This window comes from Ursus americanus, chromosome 5 (assembly GCF_024610735.1).
Source record: "Ursus americanus isolate L20-20 chromosome 5, mUrsAme1.1.p, whole genome shotgun sequence".
Classification (NCBI taxonomy): Eukaryota; Metazoa; Chordata; class Mammalia; order Carnivora; family Ursidae; genus Ursus; species Ursus americanus.
In genome coordinates, this window is record NC_142131.1 from 41,427,241 (window position 1) to 41,447,867 (window position 20,627).

The following is a 20,627-nucleotide window of genomic DNA, read 5'->3' on the forward strand; positions in this document are numbered from 1 at the left end:
GAAAATAAAATTTTATAAGTCTAGTCCACATATTTTTTTAAGATTTTTTATTTATTCATTTGACAGAGAGACAGCTAGCGAGAGAGGGAACACAAGCAGAGGGAGTGGGAGAGGAAGAAGCAGGCTCCCAGCGGAGGAGCCTGATGCGGGGCTCGATCCCAGAACGCCAGGATCACGCCCTGAGCCGAAGGCAGACGCTTAATGACTGAGCCACCCAGGCGCCCCTAGTCCACATATTTATTAAACAAAAGGAACATGTTTTTAAAGGTCACCAAGCTATTAAAAGTTCCAAAACAGCAATGATTTCTTACTGCTATAACAATTTATTTGGAGGGTTCACATATCTTATTTCATTATTCTCAGAAAACAGATATCATATAAGAATAATTCTTCAAAATAATACACACTAGAAATTTTAAAAAATGATCATTTAAATTTTTTGTTCCTTATCAGTTTCTTAAAGAACACAGTTAAATGTTAATGATTACAATTGCCCTTATTAAAATTAAAGCTTTAGATTTGTTGGTTTATTTATTCATTCATTCAAGTTTATAGTTGCTCAAAATGTTCCTGAATATCTTTTTTGACAAATTAAGCAGTAGTACACATTTAATTCTTCTGGCTCCAAACCTGACCCAGACTCATTCCTGAGACGCAGAGAGTTAAAAAATTTGACTATTTTATATTCCTAAAAAAGAAAAGATACAGATGGATGCCATTTACTGACTGAAAGTCACATTAAGTACTTGGTTGCCAATAATTTAGCAGGACACTTGGCAGGTGGCCAGAAAATAAACCTTTCTCCAAGATGCTAATACCTAATTTAGAGGCTGTTATTTTAGACATTTTCAAAATTTTGTTCCTGCATAAGCATGCAATTAAAAAATATAAGGAGGAAGGAATCCAAGCACAATAAAGGTTAGAATGGAAAAGGAGATCCTGAAAAGATTTTATTTACTAATGGGTATAAAATGGTGCCCATTAAAATAATTCAAAAAAGGAAAAATAAAATCTTATTAGTTTTAAATAATTGTGCTTAATTCTTTTTTTTTTAATGATTTTATTTATTTATTTGTCAGAGAGAGACAGAGACAGAGAGCAAGCACAAGCAGGCAGAGTGGTAGGCAGAGGGAGAAGCAGGCCCCCGGCGTAGCAAGGAGCCCAATGCAGGACTTGATCCCAGGACCCTGGAATCATGACCTGAGCCGAAGGCAGTGCATAACCAACTGACACACTCAGGAGTCCCAATAATTGTGCTTAATTTTTTCATTTTCTAATTAAACTCTAATGTCATATCAACAGGGTATCAAGATTTATCATCAAGTTTATGAATCAAAAGTAAGTTAGTCAAACAGAGCTCAATTAAGTTTTTTAACACCAATGTTGGCAGCAACATACAGAATTTGAACTAGACAAGTGGTTATAGAGCTGACAAAAATCCGACACTGGCTTTGACCCATTTTCCTTTCTTACAGCTTAACCAATTGTTTTCACAGTATTTCTAATGTTTCAGTTATTCCCCTCATTTGGCTATTCTGTCTAAATGAAAACATCTTAGTGAAGTCATACACGATTATAGAAATACCACACAACAGGGCCATATACACTTTTTGACGAGTTTCAAAAGAGATTGATTGGAAACCATACCGCAATCACCAATCCTTTGTGCTGATGAACACGTGCCACACAGTTATAACACAGACTGGGCTACTATTGTTGGTATGTGTCAATGCTTCCATCACAAAACCTTGCTGCTTTCATGGTTTCGTGAACTAGCTATAAAGTTTGATTTGGTTCTGATAAATAGAAGATTATTTTCAAAAGAAAGACAGATAAAAAGCTATAAATCTGCAGACATGTGGAGTGTGTGCAAATGTGTATTTACAATATAAATTTATATATATTTATATTTCACATATAAATATATGTTTTATAAATACATATATATTTATATATACATGATGGCACTAAAGAAAGTTTAATTGGTATAGAGAGTAAAATATTTTTGTGTGGTGCATACTAATAAAAAGTTAGCATACTATAAAATCAGTTTAAAAGATCATTTTTGTTAAACTATATTGGAAAAATGCAGCCTGAGTTCTTAGGAGCTGTGGGACAGTAACAATCTATCTCAGACCCCAGTTGCTTCATCTATAAATGAATAAAAGTAGCCATTCAAAAGACCCTCCGTTTACAATTCATATCTGGAAGGAAATACCTGTGTCTTAAAGTTAGACACACATACACACACAGAGACAAACAAGGTTAAAAATTTAAATGATTTTGGGGCGCCTGGGTGGCTCAGTCATTAAGCGTCTGCCGTCGGCTCAGGGCGTGATCCCGGCGTTATGGGATCGAGCCCCGCATCAGGCTCCTCCACTGGGAGCCTGCTTCTTCCTCTCCTACTCCCCCTACTTGTGCTCCCTCTCTCTCTGGCTGTCTCTCTCTCTGTCAAATAAATTAAAAAAAAAAAAAAATCTTTAAAATAAATTAAATGATTTAATGATTTATCTTTCTTATTCAAGTGGCTCATGTGGTTTTTGATGATATAATAAAATCAGAATAAAAACATTTTAACTCCAATTTTCTACCAGAGTAACTTTCAGTGTTTAACAAAGAAATGAAAGAAAATCCAGGAATTATTTAACTTAAAAATACTTTTTAACATAAATTATGCTAGATTATTTTCACTTTATTTATTTATTTTAATGTTAGATTTTTTTTGTTAAGTTGCTCTTTGGAAAACTACAAATGCAAAGTCAATGCTTTCATGTGAAAAACTTAGAGATCAAGCAAGAGAATCTAAGATTCAGCAGGGGAAAAAACACCTATGTAAGAGTCATGAAGGAAAAATATAAGGTGTCACCAATAAAAATGAGCTTAGAGATAAGTATGCTATTTTACCAGCAACCACTCTTTTGTATAGATGGTTGAATGGTCAAAATAAGTTATGAGGGACATAGATGCCTACTAATGATATTTTCTAAATATCATTTGTTTGGCATTATTCCATAATTCATATAATTAACAAACTACAATTACCTGAGAAAGTCTGCTTAATAAAAGCATATCTGCATCTGTGTAAGTTTTACTAAGATTTGAACTGTTTTGCATGTATTTCAGCTTTGATAAAACTTGGTTATTTTTAAACGTTACATTAAGGTGTACAAAAAATATAAATACCCCATTTCTACACTGAGTATCTTCTCAAAGGCTCATAATCTTACTTTTGACCATCAGTGACAATATAGGCTAATCTCCAATATTTTGGGGAAAGTATTTTCAATTTTAAAAATGCCTTATTTTATTAAATTATACTATTTTATTTATTGTGATCTCGATCATTAACTAAAATACTTGAAATATTTTATTCCATAATTTGTGAAAATGATAATTCTAAAAAATAAAGTCTATTAATTTTAAAAACACACATACAGCTAGCACATAGACAATGTTCAATAACTATTAAAAAGAAGGATGAAAGTGGCAGAAAGAGGTCCTAGTTTTGATGCACTGTCCATTTCTCCTCCTCATAAACCATCTGCCTCCCTAGATACAGCACACAGGCTTAGAACAATATATCTGATTCCTTAAAAAACAGAAACGAAAAGAAAAAAAAAAAGAGAGAGGCATTGCTGGGAACAGTCACTAAATGTAGGTTCATTTCGGATGCCAAAAGGGAGGCCTCAGAAATAACATCTTAAAAAAAGAAAATCAAATTTCAGCGGTAAAATGACAAGGAAATCTTTTAGATTTAAAGTGAAACCATCTCGAGGGCTTTTCTATTTTCAAAGGGACTACTTTTCTCTTCATTCTTCTGCTGCTTAAGAGAGAGAAGCACTGCAAGAAAGGAAATGAGAGAAGGTAAGCCAAGGTCTACCCCAGTGGAGTCTATTTCCTTCAATTTAACAGACACTAACGAAATATCTAGTATATGTTAGGTACCAACATAAGTGTTGAGGATAACCCCCCCTTTCATTCAAAGCAAAAGCTAATCTACATAGCTACGTCTGACCGGTGTGCTCCTGCTGCAGATATCCACTTGGCTAACTTCCTCACCCCCTCCAATCAAGTCTTTGTTCAGTAATTACCTTCTCAAGGGACGCCTGGGTGGCTCAGATGGTTAAGTGTCAGTCTTTGGCTTGGGTCATGATCTTGGGGTCCTGGGATCAAGCCCAATGAAGGGCTCTCTGCTCAGTGGGGACTCTGCTTTGCCCTCTTCCTCTGTGGTATCTCTTGCACTCTCTCTCTCAAATAAATAAAAAATATAATTTAAAAAAAAAAAAAAAGGTTACCTTCTCAATGAAAGTACCCTAACCATTTCATTTAAAATTTCAACCCACTCCCTACCTCCAGTACTCCTGATTCCTTGACTCTAATTTACTTTTTCTTTTTCCCTAGGCACTTACCACACTGGAACAATTATGTAGTTTGCTTATTATATATGTTTTTGTCATCTGATGCCCTTAACTACAATGTAAAACCAATTAAGGACATGGACTTTTTAGTATTCTATTTATTGATACATCTCTAATGCCTAGAACTGTGCCTGCCACACAGTAGGTATTCAGTAACTGTCAGTCTAATGGATAAACTCGCTTTCCTGAACACCTGCTACAATCTGGACACTGTCCAGAACAACAAAGAGTTACAATAAGTACGCTGACTATACTTTCAAAAATCTTGCCAATGAGTGGAAAGCAAATTGCAGAAGTATTTAAGTTCCAGAGTTCCTCACTGATTATATATTTATTAACAGAGTTACTGCAGTTTCTAGTATATGTAGGAAAGCAATAGTTTCAATATAAATAAAAATACTATATAAACTTATAATATTGGTTCACTTTTAAATATCTACTCAATATTTTAATTTCTACTCACTTTCCAAGGTAGCCTTTTTACTTATATGTCGATTTCTATAATTTTCCAATGCTTACAAATTCAGCATTAATTGAATGCAAAGTGAAATTGCAAATCTTGAAACAGATAGCTTCATGAAGTCTATGAAAGTAACGTAAAATCACAAAAAAAACTTCTAATTGAGGTAGCTGAGATAGACGAATAAGGACTAACACATGAAAGGTGATTCAAAATGGTGATTAATGAATATTAAACAAAGATTAATAAAAATCCTTAGGAAATTTGATTAAGACCTCAAATTTTGCAAAAAGAATACTTTTCTTAATCCTGCTGAGAGAGACATATGTGACATGAAGGAAATCATAATGTGCTATTAGAATTTTGTCAGAAAAACCTTGTTAAAAAATCAGTATTTGATGAATTATCAATTCCATTAATTAGCTTACAGTTGAAATTACATAGTAAATTTTGCAGAAGATTTTAGGTTTCATTTTTCAACATAAAGGGCTAATCAAAATTTTCCCTGATTCATAACCACACACACACACCACCACCATCACAATAGCTCCTTTTGTACAACACTTCATTCTTAAACAGGTCTCTTCAAGTGGTCTCTTTTGAGTGCCTTCTGTCCTCCTTAAGGGTGAAAAGAAAATAAAGAGAAAGATGGAAAACATATGGAGAGAAGGAGAGAAAATATTTTTCGGAGAAAATACCTAAAGGGAAGACTGGATCAAGATCTATTTAATAAGATATGCTTTTAGGAACTCACTGATAATAATACAATAATAGTAGGGGACTTTGACACCCCACTTACATCAATGGACAGATCATCTAAGCAAAAAAATCAACAAGGAAACAATGGCTTTGAATGACACACTAGACCACACAGACTTAACAGATATATTCAGAACATTTCATCCCAAAGCATCATAATACATTCTTTTCAAGTGCACATGGGACATTCGCCAGAACAGATCACATACTAGGTCACAAATCAGGCCTCAACAAGTACAAAATGATTGAGATTATAGCATGCACATTTTCTGACCACACTGCTATGAAACTTTTAGTCATCCACAAGAAAAAATTTGGAAAGATCATAGTTACATGAAGGTTAAAGAACATGCTACTACAGAATGAATGGGTCAACCAGAAAATTAAAGAAGAAATAAAAAATACATGGAAACAAATGAAAATGAAAACATGATGGTCCAAAACCTTTGGGATGCAGCAAAAGCAGTCCTAAGAGGGAACAGCATAGCAATACAGGCCTACCTCAAGAAGCAAAAAATATCTCAAATAAACAACCTAACCTTACACCTAAAGGAGCTATAAAAATTAGAACAAACAAAGCCGAAAGTCAGCAGACTAACGGAAGTAATAAAGATTGGAACAGAAATAAATGATACAGAAACTAAAAAAATGTAGAACAGATAAATATAACCAGGAGCTGGTTCTTGGAAAAAATTAATGTAATTAATAAACCCCTAGCCAGACTAATCAAAAAGAAAGACCTATATAAATAAGATCACAAATGAGAGAGGAAAAATAACAACCAACACCAATGAAATACAAACAATTATAAAGGAATATTATGAAAAATTATATACCAATAAATTGGACAATCTGGAAGAAAATGGATAAATTCCTAGAAACATAGAAAGTAGCAAAACTGAAACAGGAAGAAATAGACAACTTGAACACCGATAACCAGCAAAGAAACTGAATCAATAATCAAAAATCTCCCAACAAACAAAGTCCAGGGCCAGATGGCTTCACAGGAGAATTCTACCAAAAATGTAAAGAAGAGTTAATACCTATTCTTCTCAAACTATTCCAAAAAATATAAGTGGAAGGAAACCATCTAAACTCACTCTATGAGGCCAGCATTACCCTGATTCCAAAACCAAAGACTCCACTAAAAATAGAGAACTACAAGCCAATATCCCCGATGAACATAGATGTAAAAATTCTCAACAAAATACTAGCAAATCAAATCCAACAGTATATTAAAGGAATCATTCACCACAATCAAGTGGGATTTATTCCTGGGTTGCAAGGGTGGTTCAATATTTGCAAATCAATCAACATGATATACCACATTAATAAAAGAAGGATAGGAACCATATGATCCTCTCAATACATGAAGAAAAAGCATTTGACAAAATACAACATCAATTCATGATAAAAACCCGCAACAAAGTAGGGATAGAGGGAACATACCTCAACATCATGAAGGCCATATATGAAAAACCCATAGCTAATATCATCTTCACTGGGGAAAAACTAAGGGCTTTGCCTCTATGGTCAGGAACAAGACAGGGATGTCCACTCTCACCACTATTATTTAATACTGTACTGGAAGTCCTAGCCTCAGCAATCAGAAAACGTAAAGAAATAAAACACATCCAAATCAGCAAGGAAGAAGTTAAACTTTCACTCTTTGCAGACGACAATATACTCCATGTAGAAAACCCGAAAGACTCCACCAAAAAATTGCTAGAACTAATACACGAATTCAATAAGGTTGCAGGATACAAAATCAATGTACATAAATCTGCCACATTTCTATACACCAATAATGAAGCAGCAGAATGAGAGAGGAATCAATTCCATTTACAACTGCACCAAAACCAGTAAGATACCTAGAAATAAGCCTAACCAAAGAGGTAAAATATCTGTACTGTGAAAACCATAAAACACTTATGAAAGAAATTGAAGATGACACAAAGAAATGGAAAAACAACCCATGCTCATGGATTAGGAGAACAAATATTGTTAGAATGTCTATACCACCCAAAGCAATTTATACATTTAATGCAATCCTTATCAAAATAACACCAGCATTTTCCACAGAGCTAGAACAAACAATCCTAAAAATTTGTATGGAACCACAAAAGATCCTGACTAGCCAAAACAACCTTGAAAAAGAAAAGCAAAGCTGGAGGCATCATGATTCCCGACTTCAAGTTATATTACAAAGTGGTAGTGACCAAGACGGTATGGTACTGGCAGAAAAACAGACATATAGATCAATGGAACAGATTAGAAAACCCAGAAATGAACCCACATCTCTATGGTCAACTAATCTTCAACAAAGTGGGAAAGAATATCCAATGGAGAAAAGACAGTCTCTTTAACAAATGGTGTTGGAAAAACTGGACAGCAACATGCAAAAGAATGAAACTGGACTACTTTCTCATACCATACACAAAAATAAATTCAAAATGGATGAAAGACCTAAATGTGGGAGAGGAAGCCACCAAAATCCTAGAGGAGAACACAGACGGCAACCTCTTTGACATTGGCTGTAGCAGCATCTTACTAGATACATCTCCAGAAGCAAAGGAAACAAAAGCAAAAATGCACTATTGGAACTGCATCAAGATAAGAAGCTTCTGCACAGGGAAGGAAACAATCAACAAAACTAAAAGGAAAGCTTCGGAACAGGAAAAGATATTTGCAAATGACATATCTGATAAAGGATTTATATCCAAAAATCTATAAAGCACTTAGCAAACAACACCCCCCAAAAAAATAATAATAATCCAGTTAAGAAATGTGTTGGCGAGATGAGTAGACATTTTCCTAAGAAGACATCCAGATGGGTAACAAACACATGAAATGTTGCTCAACATCTCTCCCCACCGGGGAAATATAAATCAAAACTACAATGAGATACTACCTCACATCTGTCAGAATGGCTACAATTAACAACACAGGAAACAACAGATGTTAGCGAGGATGCAGAGAAAAGGGAACCCTCTTACACTGCTGGTGGGACTGCGAACTAGTTCAGCCACTCTGGAAAACAATATGGAGGTTCCTCAAAAAGGTAAAAATAGAACTACCTTACAATACAGCAATTGCACTACTAGATATTTAGCCAAAGGATGCAAAAACACTAATTTGAAGGAATATATGCACCCTGATGTCTATAGCAGTATTATCAACAATAGCCAAATTATGGAGAGAGCCCAAATGTCCATCTACCGGTGAATGGATAAAGAAGGTGTGGTGTATATATACAATGGAATATTACTCAGCCATAAAAAAGAATGAAATCTTGACATTTGCAACAATATGCATGGACCTAGAGAGCATTATGCTAAGTGAAGTAAGTCCACCAGAGAAAGACAAATACCATATGCTCTCACTCATATGTGGAATTTAAGAAACAAAACAGAAGAATGTAGGGGAAGGGAAGGAAAAATAAAATAAGATAAAAACAGAGAGGGAGACAAACCATAAGAGACTCCTAACTACAGAAAAAACTGAGGGCTGCTGGAAGGGAGGTGGGTGGGGGGATGGTCTAAATGGGTGATGGTTACGGAAGGCACTTACTGTGTTGAGCACTATGTTTTATATGTAAGTGATGAATCACCAAATTCTACTTCTGAAACCAGTATTACACTATCTGTTAACTAACTGGAATTTAAATAAAAGCTTGAAAAAAAGAGTTATGCTTTTATGCTTTTAATAAACAAAGCACAGAAAATAAATAACTTTAAATGATATACTCAGCTGAGGGGGGAAAAGTTTAATTAGAATCTCTGCAAAGGGTGCAATTTGTCATTTGGACCACAAGATGGAGGCCCCTTGAAGGCAACAAAGACGAAAGGAAATAGCTTCTTCTGTGTTAAAATTACAAAACTAATTTTAAAAAATTATATATATTCCTAAGTCATATTTTAAAAATGGAAATTTATTCTAACAATGATATAATGAAGTCTGTACTATGATTCTGAAGATAATTCTCTATCCAATCCCACTCAATTGTCAACTCTCAAAAGCAAGCATGTCAACTCAATTTTGTAATTCTTGTAGAGAAACACTTAGAAAGTTTTAAAATAGCAGCTGAAATGAATTGCTGAACTGAGTAGTACTCTAAGAGGGGGAGGCCTAAGTAAGAAAAGTTAACAGTTCCATCTGATTTACACTGACACAGAGAAACTAGGTTTTGCACAAATATGTTAATACAAATGGAGTTCATCACTAACCTTGACAAATCAACAAAAGATGTATTATTTTTCTTATTTGTTATAATTCTTCCACAAGTACAGTGAATCATGACAAGGGCCAGGAATAGTGCCTAATACACAGTATTTAATACTAATAATCATTATTGCCATTACCATTCTCAATGTAAAGCAATTACAAAAACTTCAAAGCAAAAGAGGACAGTGATTCTTTTCTCTTACATATTTTCAGCCTGACTTAGAAACAGGTATAATATAGTCTAGTCACTCTTTCATTATTGGTTTCCGTTTTGGCTAAAAAAAGAAAAGAAAAGAAAAAAATCCTGCATTTCCCTGGCAGGGAAAGACAGAATTCAAGATTAAGGATGCTTATGTTCATTTTAAAGCCAGTATAAAGGACTGACATGTAGGACTGTGACATTGCATCCTCCTGTTCTTCTTGTAGATGAAAGTATGACACAGATGCGGTTCTACTGGTATGAGACAGGAATGCAATCAAGAACTACAGGGAAAATGTTGGTATTCTCTGTTCACTAAAAAACAATTCAGTGTTCAAGTACATGAATGCAGACATATGCAAATGTAGGGAATTCGGTAAGCAACTGAAATAATCTCAGAAGAAAACACAATTTAGGAGTGAAATATTAAAATGGAGATCAGAAAATTAAAAATCTACCTTCAGACCACCTTAAGACAACCTATATAAAAAGTTTGTAATTATTATTTTATATTCAACAAGGTATTTTAAAGTAAGTTCAACTTCTTCTAGATATCCCTAAAGAAAAAGCTTATTTTAGTTAATATCATAAAATATTTTAGGGTATTCTATCGATTTGATGATGTCCATGGTAATGATTACATTGTGATCTCTGACAAGTCAAGACAGAATATTGCTTACTATTCTAAAAATTATATGTATTATTTTTAAATTTTTGGTCACTTCTTCAAAATATAATTGCCTTTTATAACATTGTTCATTACTGACTAGGAAAAATCCATAGAGTCATTTTAAAATTTTTGTCTTTTTGTTTTTTTTAAAGATTTTATTTATTTATTTGACAGAGAGAGACAGCCAGCGAGAGAGGGAACACAAGCAGGGGGAGTGGGAGAGGAAGAAGCAGGCTCCCAGCAGAGGAGCCTGATGCGGGGCTCGATCCCAGAATGCTGGGATCATGCCCTGAGCCAAAGGCAGATGCTTAATGACCGAGCCACCCAGGCGCCCCTTAAAATTTTTGTCTTAAGAGTCAGCAGTTTATAAAGCAGTAATACAGGGTTTATTTAGAGGAAAAAATATAAATCCAATTATTTAATTAATTAATTTATTTATTAAGATTATTTATTTATCTATGGGGGGAGTGGGGGAGAAGAAAAGGAGAGGGACGAGCAGAGCCAGACACAGGGCTCCATCCCAGGACCCTGAGATCGTGACCTGAGCTGAAACCAAGAGTTAGATGCTTAACGCACTGAGCCACCCAGGTGCTCTTAAATCCAATTATTTTAGAGAAACGATGCTTTCTTCAAATCAGCTCAAAGAAAAATGTTTAATAAACTGGCACCATACAATTATTTTAAACAATGCTGCCACCTGCTGGAAAAATCTGAAATGTTTTCGTTATTTCCCAAATGTTAAACTATCACATTAAAGACCTGTATCATGATCTTCCCATTACCTTCTAAATCAAGACACACCTTATTTAATAATTCTGACCATGTGATTTGTCTGGTTCTTAATAACAACATCTTAATCAAGTACTAATTCATTATAGATTTTAATATATTTAAATACTAAATACAAACAGGTTGAGGCAACATATCAAAAACAAAGCAACTCTGTAATTATATGTAACAGTAGATGATGCAGGTTTTGGATTATCAGATGATGATATATTTACCCTTAAGGTAAAAAAATAAGGCTGGGTATCTTAACAGAAGTTTAAGGCTAGCAATAAAACTAAGTTTGGAAGGTCACTGACTAAGCTAAGTTCAATTGGAACCACATTAGAAAAGTTATGGAAAAGATATTCTTATTTCTAATGAGAGCATTTTAGATCGCGAAGAATAATTTGGCCATTCATCATAAATAAAAAACATACATCCTTTAATCACGTGTTGTAAGATTTGTGGTTTTTAAAATTTTCCTTTGTTTTTGTTTTTATAATTCTGGATTCACAAATACCTCAATTCATTGAACAGCTGTTTTGTGAGTAACTACTCTGTACCCAGGAACATATGCATGAAGCTTATTTAAGTATTCAGAAATGAAACAATCACTTCACCTTGAAAAAGAGAATAACAATCCCTAGTTATATACGTGCTGTAAGGACATGAAATAGAGTTGGCACTTGACAAATGGTAGTTACCATTAATGTGACCATTACTAAAATGACTGGAGGCTATGCTAAATTAAGAACAAAATGGAGGAGGGGCGTCCCGGTGGCTCAGTCATTAAGCGTCTGCCTTCGGCTCAGGGCGTGATACTGGCGGTATGGGATTGAGCCCCACATCAGGCTCCTCCGCTGGGAGCCTGCTTCTTCCTCTCCCACTCCCCCTGCTTGTGTTGCCTCTCTCACTGGCTGTCTCTCTCTCCGTCAAATAAATAAATAAAATCTTAAAAAAAAAAAAAAAAAGAACAAAATGGAGGAAAAAACTTCAGTTTAAAATAGCCATTGATTGGGGCACCTGGCTGGTTTAGTCCGTGGAGTGTGCCATTCTTGATCTTGGGGTTGTACGTTTGAGTCCCACGTTGGGTGTAGAGGTTACTTAAAAATAAAATCTTTAAAAAAATAATAAAATAGCCATTGATTTATGTTTTCCTCATTTATCTTTCAAAATATAAGCGGAGGATAAAGCTACACTGGAAAATAGCTAAAGGTATCATCAAAAGCCAGAAACTGAGGCAAATCAATCTGAAATATATAAAACAGGTATGTTTTGCATGAAGCAGTGCTGAAAAAATATTTGTTACATGTGAAATTAATGAATGGTACAGGATGAGCTGGAAGACAAATTTAGGAATGCTGACTGGCTTATGAACTAGCAGACATACATGCCACACTGGAAGAATATGGGTTTTCCCAAAAAGAAGTTCTGAGAGAACCCCAAGCTTAAGCAACAGGCCTGAGAGCACAGGGCAAAAAAAATGGTTCAAAAAAAAAAAAAAAAAAAAGTAAGCAGCAGGCCTGAGATCAAAGTCAAAGGTCAAAAAGAAAATCTGACCTGATATTGGCTTTCTTAAGATTTCTACTTACAGAGGTTAAAAGTGAAGCATCTTGAGTAATGAGTAGAGTTCTCCCAGGAAAAATTGAGCAGAGCCCTATGGGAAGCCACAGACATATAGCATTCATACAGGTATCCCTTGGTACAATCACTTTCAAGTAAAATGAGGGATATGTTGCAAAAGTCATCTAAGGAGGGTAATCAGGAATAAGAAAACATAACCAACAGAAAGCATAAAAAATGAGATGACTAAAGTAAGACTAAATAAACCACTTACTACAACAAATATAAATGGATTCATGCCATCATTAAAAAGAAAAAGTTACTTTTTTTCAACATCCACTCCCAAAAAAGCATGGGTCTGTGTGAAAAGGGGGGAAAATCAACATAAAAAGAGAACTTACAAATTTCAAGAGACTTAAAAACATATTAGCAATTATAATAAAGGCTTTGTTTGGAGCTAAATTTATACAAACTGTAAAAATAAGTCAACAAATCAATTAACAAGACCAAGGACAATCAAGGATATATGACAAAAAGGATATTTGATGATGTTAAGGAATTGTTGATTTTTATATGAGATGATGATTACTGTCAAATTTAAAAAGAGGAGCCTTGTGTTTCAGAGACATATACTAAGATATTTAGAAGTAAACTGACATCATATTTAGTATTTGCTTCAACATAAGAGGAACGATGAGTGGAGCCAGGGAGAAAATAAAATTTAGCCATGAGTTGATATCTCTGAAAGTGAATGATGGGTACATGGAGGTTTGTTTTACCATTCTCTCTACCTTTTTTTTTTTTTTAAGATTTTAATTATTTATTTGAAAGAGAGAACATGCGAGCGAAAGAGCACAAACATGGGTAACAGGAGAGGGAGGAGAAGGAGAAGCAGGCTCCCAGCTGAGCAGGGAGTCCATGGGATGATGGATCCCAGAACCCTGACATCATGACCTGAACTGAAGGCAGATGCTCAACCTACTGAGGCACCCAGGCGCCCCCTACCTTTATTTTTAAAGATTTTATTTATTTATTTATTTATTTATTTATTTATTTATTTATTTGAGAGAGCCGAGAGCCTGAACACGCACAGGGGGAGGGGCAGAAAGGGAGGGAGAAAGAGAAAATCCCAAGAAGATACCCCACTGAGCCCGGAGTCTGACACAGGGCTGGACCTCATGACCCTGCGGTCACAGACCCTAAGCCAAAACCAAACCAAGAGTCCCACATTCAACTAACTGAGCCACCCAGGCGCCCCTCATTTTCTCTACTTTGTGTGTCTGGAAATACTTCTTAACTCAATTGTTAAAAATAAATAAAAGGATAAATAAAACAGAAGTGATTCTCTGGTTAGAACAAAAGGTAAAATCGAACTACTATAACATTCTTTTTTAAAAAAGGAAGTACATAGAAATGATACAAAATACCCTTCAATTTTAAATAAAATTCAATTTTAGATCATCAAACCTCAATTTAAAATTATTACTTTTAAAGTTTGGTCTATACCTCCCCTGATTTGGCTTCTCAAAAGTGATGAGAACTTCCTATTTAAAGGACTTTTTTTTTTTTAACCAAAAGCTTGAAATATAAAATTGAGGAAATGTTATTATAAATAATGTGTTTGACACATTAATACTGATAATCCAAATACATGTGAGTCTATACATACCCATATTAATTAGAAAGTATACAAGATATAATCTGGCAGTAAATGCTTTCATGAAAACTTTAGCACAAAGTTTTCTTTGCTTATAATTCTCACAAATGTACAAATAATGCTTCATCAAAAAACTGAGAACAAAATGAAAAAAATCCTTTAGAATGTAAGATTTTCTATTAAAATGTTGAACTTGAATAGATTTATTTCATAATTATTAAGATGCAATAATTTGAAAACCACTGCTAGTAGCCTAGTATAAACAATTCACTATGCAAAAAGCCCTAGTGAGGGTTATACAGTTTTTTAAAATGTATTCCAAAAGTAAATCTATCTACCATGTTTGATGAAACATTTATCCTGGCTTCAAAAAAAAGGCATCACTGTTATCTACTGGTCCGTTGCTACCCCTGCCTTGCCCCCAACCAATTCTGTTTTAGAAACAACTGAAGCTCAGTATCACGAAAAGTAACAACTCCTAAGTAGCTACATTAGATCAATTTTTAATTTATTTTTTTCCGAGTGCTGAAAATTAAATAACTATTATCTGACTAAGCTCCCTGTTAAAAATCATATAAGCTTTCAGGTTTGAGTTCTAATAGCATAAATATCTACTCTTCCTAGAAAATTATTGATCTAAAGATTAGATTATAGGGGCGCCTGGGTGGCACAGCGGTTAAAGCGTCTGCCTTCGGCTCAGGGCGTGATCCCGGCATTCCGGGATCGAGCCCCACGTCGGGCTCCTCCTCTGTGAGCCTGCTTCTTCCTCTCCCAATCCCCCTGCTGTGTTCCCTCTCTCGCTGGCTGTCTCTATCTCTGTCAAATAAATAAATAAAATCTTTAAAAAAAAAAAAAAGATTAGATTATAAAAAAATGTCACTTTCAGGATGGACTCAAAGGTCATCAATGTCAGCCAGGTAGTGTAGATATATTCCTCCTTGAATGGGAAGCCCCTGAAATGACAGGGTTCCTGTATATCTGCCTCTAAATCTCATTTTACGATTACTCTCTCCCTACTTGAATTTAAATATCCTTACAGTTTTAGGGATCAGCTCTATAAAGGTGGCTTCCAAGTCTGCATTTTAAACACTAACATCTTTGGAACTACAGATCTGAGTATATAATCACCTGATTTTACAGTTGTCTTATTATAACAAATTCCACTGACTCTTTTACCAACCCACCCTAAAGCCTACTTCTCTATTCACATATGTCCCTCTTAAGCCTTTATTTGCATGCATCTGTACATCACCATCCACAGGCACTGCAGAATTAAAACAAAATCATCTTTGGCCTCTCATCTTTTCTTTCCCCTTCCACCAGTCTACGTAATTATCAAGTTCAAAAGTTTTGCTAAATCAAAACTTTTCTTTCCATTCCCATCACTTGAGTCTCTTAAGATCTCTTTCCAGAATCACAATCTAGCAATGCTCCTACCAAATAGTATTTCAGCTCCTCCCTCTCCCCTCTAGCTCACCTTCTACAGGGCTTCCGGAGTCATTTCTTTAATAGCTCTGATCATGTCACAAGCTTTTCAATGGCTACCTACCAGCCAGAGAATAAAGTGCGAACTTCAGACTTACAGTATTCAAGGCCATCTAGTATCTGACCCTGTCTATCCCCTCAGTAAAACAGCTTTACCAGCATGGGACTACCTTCTACTCTCTGTGTTATTTCCTATCCCTTCCTAGCTCTGACTGGGAATGCTCTTCAGCCACTCTTCTGAAATTGTATTTATCATTCAAGGTGCTAATCAAATGTGTCCAGATCCTTATCTCCCTAAATCCTCTCAATTACAATTAAACACGAGGCACTCTCTTTCTTCTTCAAAAAAGGTGAACATCTCCCCTCTGACCTAAGTTCTCATTTAAAGGGCCGCATAGATGAACCTAATCCTTTTCTATACAACAATCTTACAAATTTCTGAAGCTGCTCCTAAATCTTCTCTTTACATGAAATTTCCTCAAAATTCACAGCTAATAGTCATAGACATAATTTCTAGAAATTTTCATCTTCATAACTACTCCTGTCTGGACACTCTAGACCTTCAATCACCTCTCCTAAAGTGTGGTGTCCAGAGCCAAACACAATACACCAAACCTTGTTTTTTGGAAATTATGCACAATATTCACCTTCCTTCCCAAATTTGGACATTCACAATGTCTATTAGGAAATTAACAATTCAAAATAGTCTTTCAGTAATAAACTTGTTAGTTTTAACTGGGTGCAGATGTTTAATAAATGTGCAAAAGATAAAGATGAAAATAATAAAACAAGGTTCAAAGAGGTTCTAGTCAGAATTAAGTATACAGGAATTTACTTTAGACAGGAAGGGAACTCATTTTGAAATATGAGGTAAATGGAACCAGATGGATAAAAACTCGGAGATAGTACAAATAAATAGGGTACAATATCGAAGGAAATTTCTAGACAAAGTTTATTTGGGGAATCTTTTACTAAGCAATCTTCCATAGAGCAAGCAAACTTTCAATAATAATATGTTGATTAACATCTTTTTATTAAAAATGCCAAATAATGCTATCTTCACAATCTTCTCATCCTGAGATACCAATATTTTTTTTTTTAAGTTAAAATTTCAACAGTCAATCCTAAGCTTAAATTCAGCTGGCTGGACAATACTCCAGAGATTTATTTTAAATTGCATAAGTATCTTTGCTCTCGTTAAATAATATCCTATGTGGAAACTATAGTAGTTCTTTAATGACTGGTGCCACACTAATTAACTGAATTAAAAGAAAAAGTCATTTCCTCTAAAGAGTTCTTAAATACTCTTCAATGGTGGTGTTAAATGCTCAACAATTCATTCAATTCAAAGAAAACTCGAAGAGACCTCTAAAGAATGATCTTTCATACCAAGGAAATAAGAAAGTTCAACGACTCATTTTTGGAGAACTTGCATTAAAACAAACTAAAGATATTTCCCCTATATATAGTGGAAGGCTTAGGAAATGTGTAACAGTATTTACAGAATGTAATATGTGTCTGTGCCATAGGCTTTCAATTTTTCTAAGAACTGAGCAACACAGATATGTTAAATAGCAGCATACAATGATTCTCCTACATCATTAATAAAAGCCTAATTTTCTCACAGCCAAGAGTACATGAATTCCACATATCAAGCTGATAGAAGTATAAATTTATAATCACTTTGGAAAACAATTTGGTATTATAATAAGGTTAAAGATCAACATATCCTTTGACTCACAAATTACGTTGCTTTGAATACACATGATTTTGTTAATTTAAATCTTTCTTCAATCACATTGTATTTTCATTGAAATGATACCATGAAGTTGATCCAAAATTATTTTTAATGGTCAAAAGATTTAAACATATATTTCTTTTTTTTAAGATTTTATTAATTTTTTTGACAGAGAGACAGAGAGAGAGCACAAGTAGGCAAAGCAGCAGGCAAAGGGAGAGGGAGAAACAGGCTCCCAGCAGAGCAGAGAGCCCTGCAGGGCTCGATCCCAGGTCCCTGGAATCATGACCTGAGCCAAAGGCAGACGCTCAACTGACGGAGCCACCCAGGCCCCCCTGAACAGATATTTCACCAAAGACCTATGGATGGCAAATAAACATGTAAGAAGATTCTCAACATTCTCAGTCATTAGGAAAATGAAAATCAAAACCACAATGAGACACCACTGTACAACTAATAGAACGGCTAAAACAATAATAAAAAAATAACAACAAAAACCTGACAATACCAAGAGCTGATAACGATGTGTAACCAGAATTTTCTTAACATTGCTGGCAGGAATGCAAAGTGGTATCGCCAATTTGGAAAGAAGTGGGGTAGTTTCTTATAAAGTTCTATACATATGCACACAACCCAGCAATCTCACTCCTAGGTATTTACCCAAGAGAAATGTAAAAAGATTCGCACAAAATCCTGCATGGGAATGTTTATAGAAGCTTTCTTCACAATCACCAAAAACTAGAAACAACCTAAAGTTCTTCAGCTAGTGAATGGATAAACTGCCGTAAACCCATAAATGAACTACTACTTAGCAATAAAAAGGAACAACTACTGACACATGGATGAATCTTAACTGCATTATGCTGCGTGAAATAAGCTGTATTTGAAAGACTACATCTTCATAATTTCATTTATATGATACCTTGGAAAAAGCAAAATTGTAGGGACCTAAAACAGATCAGTGGTTGCCAACAACTGGTTATGAGGTAAGGGAATGAACTACTAAGGAGCAGAGGGAATTTTGGGAGTGATAGAACCATTCTGTATCTTGATTGTGTGATAGTTACAGGACTACGCATTTTTTTAAAATCATAAAACCATACACCAAAAAGGATAAGTGTTACTGTATGTAAATTATACTTCAATAAGAAAAAGCCAACTGACATTTTGCATATTTTTTAATGCTACTGACAACTTATGGAAAAGAAAACATCATTCCTTCTGGATGCAATTTGTGAAGAAACACTATCAACATGCTAGGTTCTTTGTGGACTTTTTAAAAAAGAGACATATTCCCTGACCCTGACAGAGATTAGAAGCTCATTTAAACGGGAAACAAGTCTTAGATACTAAGTTACAGAAAAAGGCTAGGTAAACAATTTTGAGTGATAAATCACTCAATCCACCTTACATGTGCTCTAAGGAAGAAAGGAATAATTCTCTTTGACTAGACCTACCGGAAATGAATGGATCACAATATTTAAAGATCTTAGTGCTTCTCAATAATTGTTATTATTATCATCTCTAACTTCCAAGTGAGGAGGCTGAGACTCGGGAAGACAAATATTTTGTCAGTTTTCCCTCAGCTATTAGGTGTCAGAGCTGAAATTCTAATCCAAGCCCTCTGATCACAAAGCCTGAGATCTTTTGCATCGTGATGATGGAGCAACAATCGAAGAGGTTGTAATTGCTGGTACGTGATATGATTTCACCCGACAGGAACGCCCCCTAACTCCCCAAACTCCACTACTTTGCATGAATCCTAGGAAACACCACGATTAGAGCAATGAATAATCTTAAAGTGAGCTCCCCGGGGTTTTGGAGTGCGAATTCGTGGGAAAGGTAACATAAAACCTCGTGAGGATCTCTTCTCCACAGTGTGCACAGCCCTACTTCTGACAGTTGGACGAAGGTGACGCGTGCGGCCAGCGCCAGAGCTACTGAAAAAGGTAAACACCAAGAAAAGAGGGAAGCGGCGGCGCTCAAGATGCACCTCTTCAATTACACAACGCCGCCTGGTCGCAAGGAGGGCACAGGAGGAGGAAAAGCTACTACCCTGCCCTCCTGAGGCCCTCTGGGAAAAGACCTCCGTGGACTTGTCCCTGTCTGTGTCGCCCAATGGCCAGGACCAGCGCCGGGGCGTCTTCGGCGGGTGGGCTCTCGACCCCGGGAGTAGGGAGCTGCGTGTGCTGTGCAGTGCTCGCGCGGGTCGCGCTGGTGGCACCTCACCTAGGCGCTGCAACCCCGGGACGGCAGGCACACTGTGGGCCGGGCCGCGGCGCCAAGTGCTCAACTCAGAGTGAAGGGGCGGCAGGGTGAACGGATTTGGGCTGTCCCCCCAGGTGACATCACAGCTGTCGCACGCTGTGTTAGTTTACGAGACGCTCTAACGTTCCCCTTATTTAGTGACCGCGCAACCGCCGCGCTCGCTGTCATCTCACCTCTCCAGTTCTTGTATTCCGGGATATAGTAGTATTTGTTCCCAAACTGGTCTGTGCCTACTTGCTGCTTCGCTTCCTTTGACAGCGCTCTCCATAAGGCGCGGAACAATTCCTGAGACCAACCCATGCTGTCTGCCGGGATTTAAGCACGAATCGCAGTCGGATCCGCCACGGCCGAAACTCTCACGCTCTCCAGCCGCGGACCCCGCCCACCCACTACTCACGCCCTTCCAGTAACGGCGCTC

At 36.0% G+C, this 20,627-nt stretch overlaps 1 protein-coding gene across 1 annotated transcript in view; it reads right to left on the reverse strand.

The window, feature by feature from the left end:
* NDUFAF2 (NADH:ubiquinone oxidoreductase complex assembly factor 2) overlaps positions 1-20,603 on the reverse strand; it is a 151,471-nt gene extending 130,868 nt beyond the window's left edge. The window contains exon 1 of the mRNA XM_045794298.2: positions 20,383-20,603. Coding sequence (XP_045650254.1) covers positions 20,383-20,509 — 127 coding nt within the window. The 5' untranslated portion in view covers positions 20,510-20,603. The remainder of the gene's footprint in view (positions 1-20,382) is intronic.
* Positions 20,604-20,627: the final 24 nt, after the last annotated feature.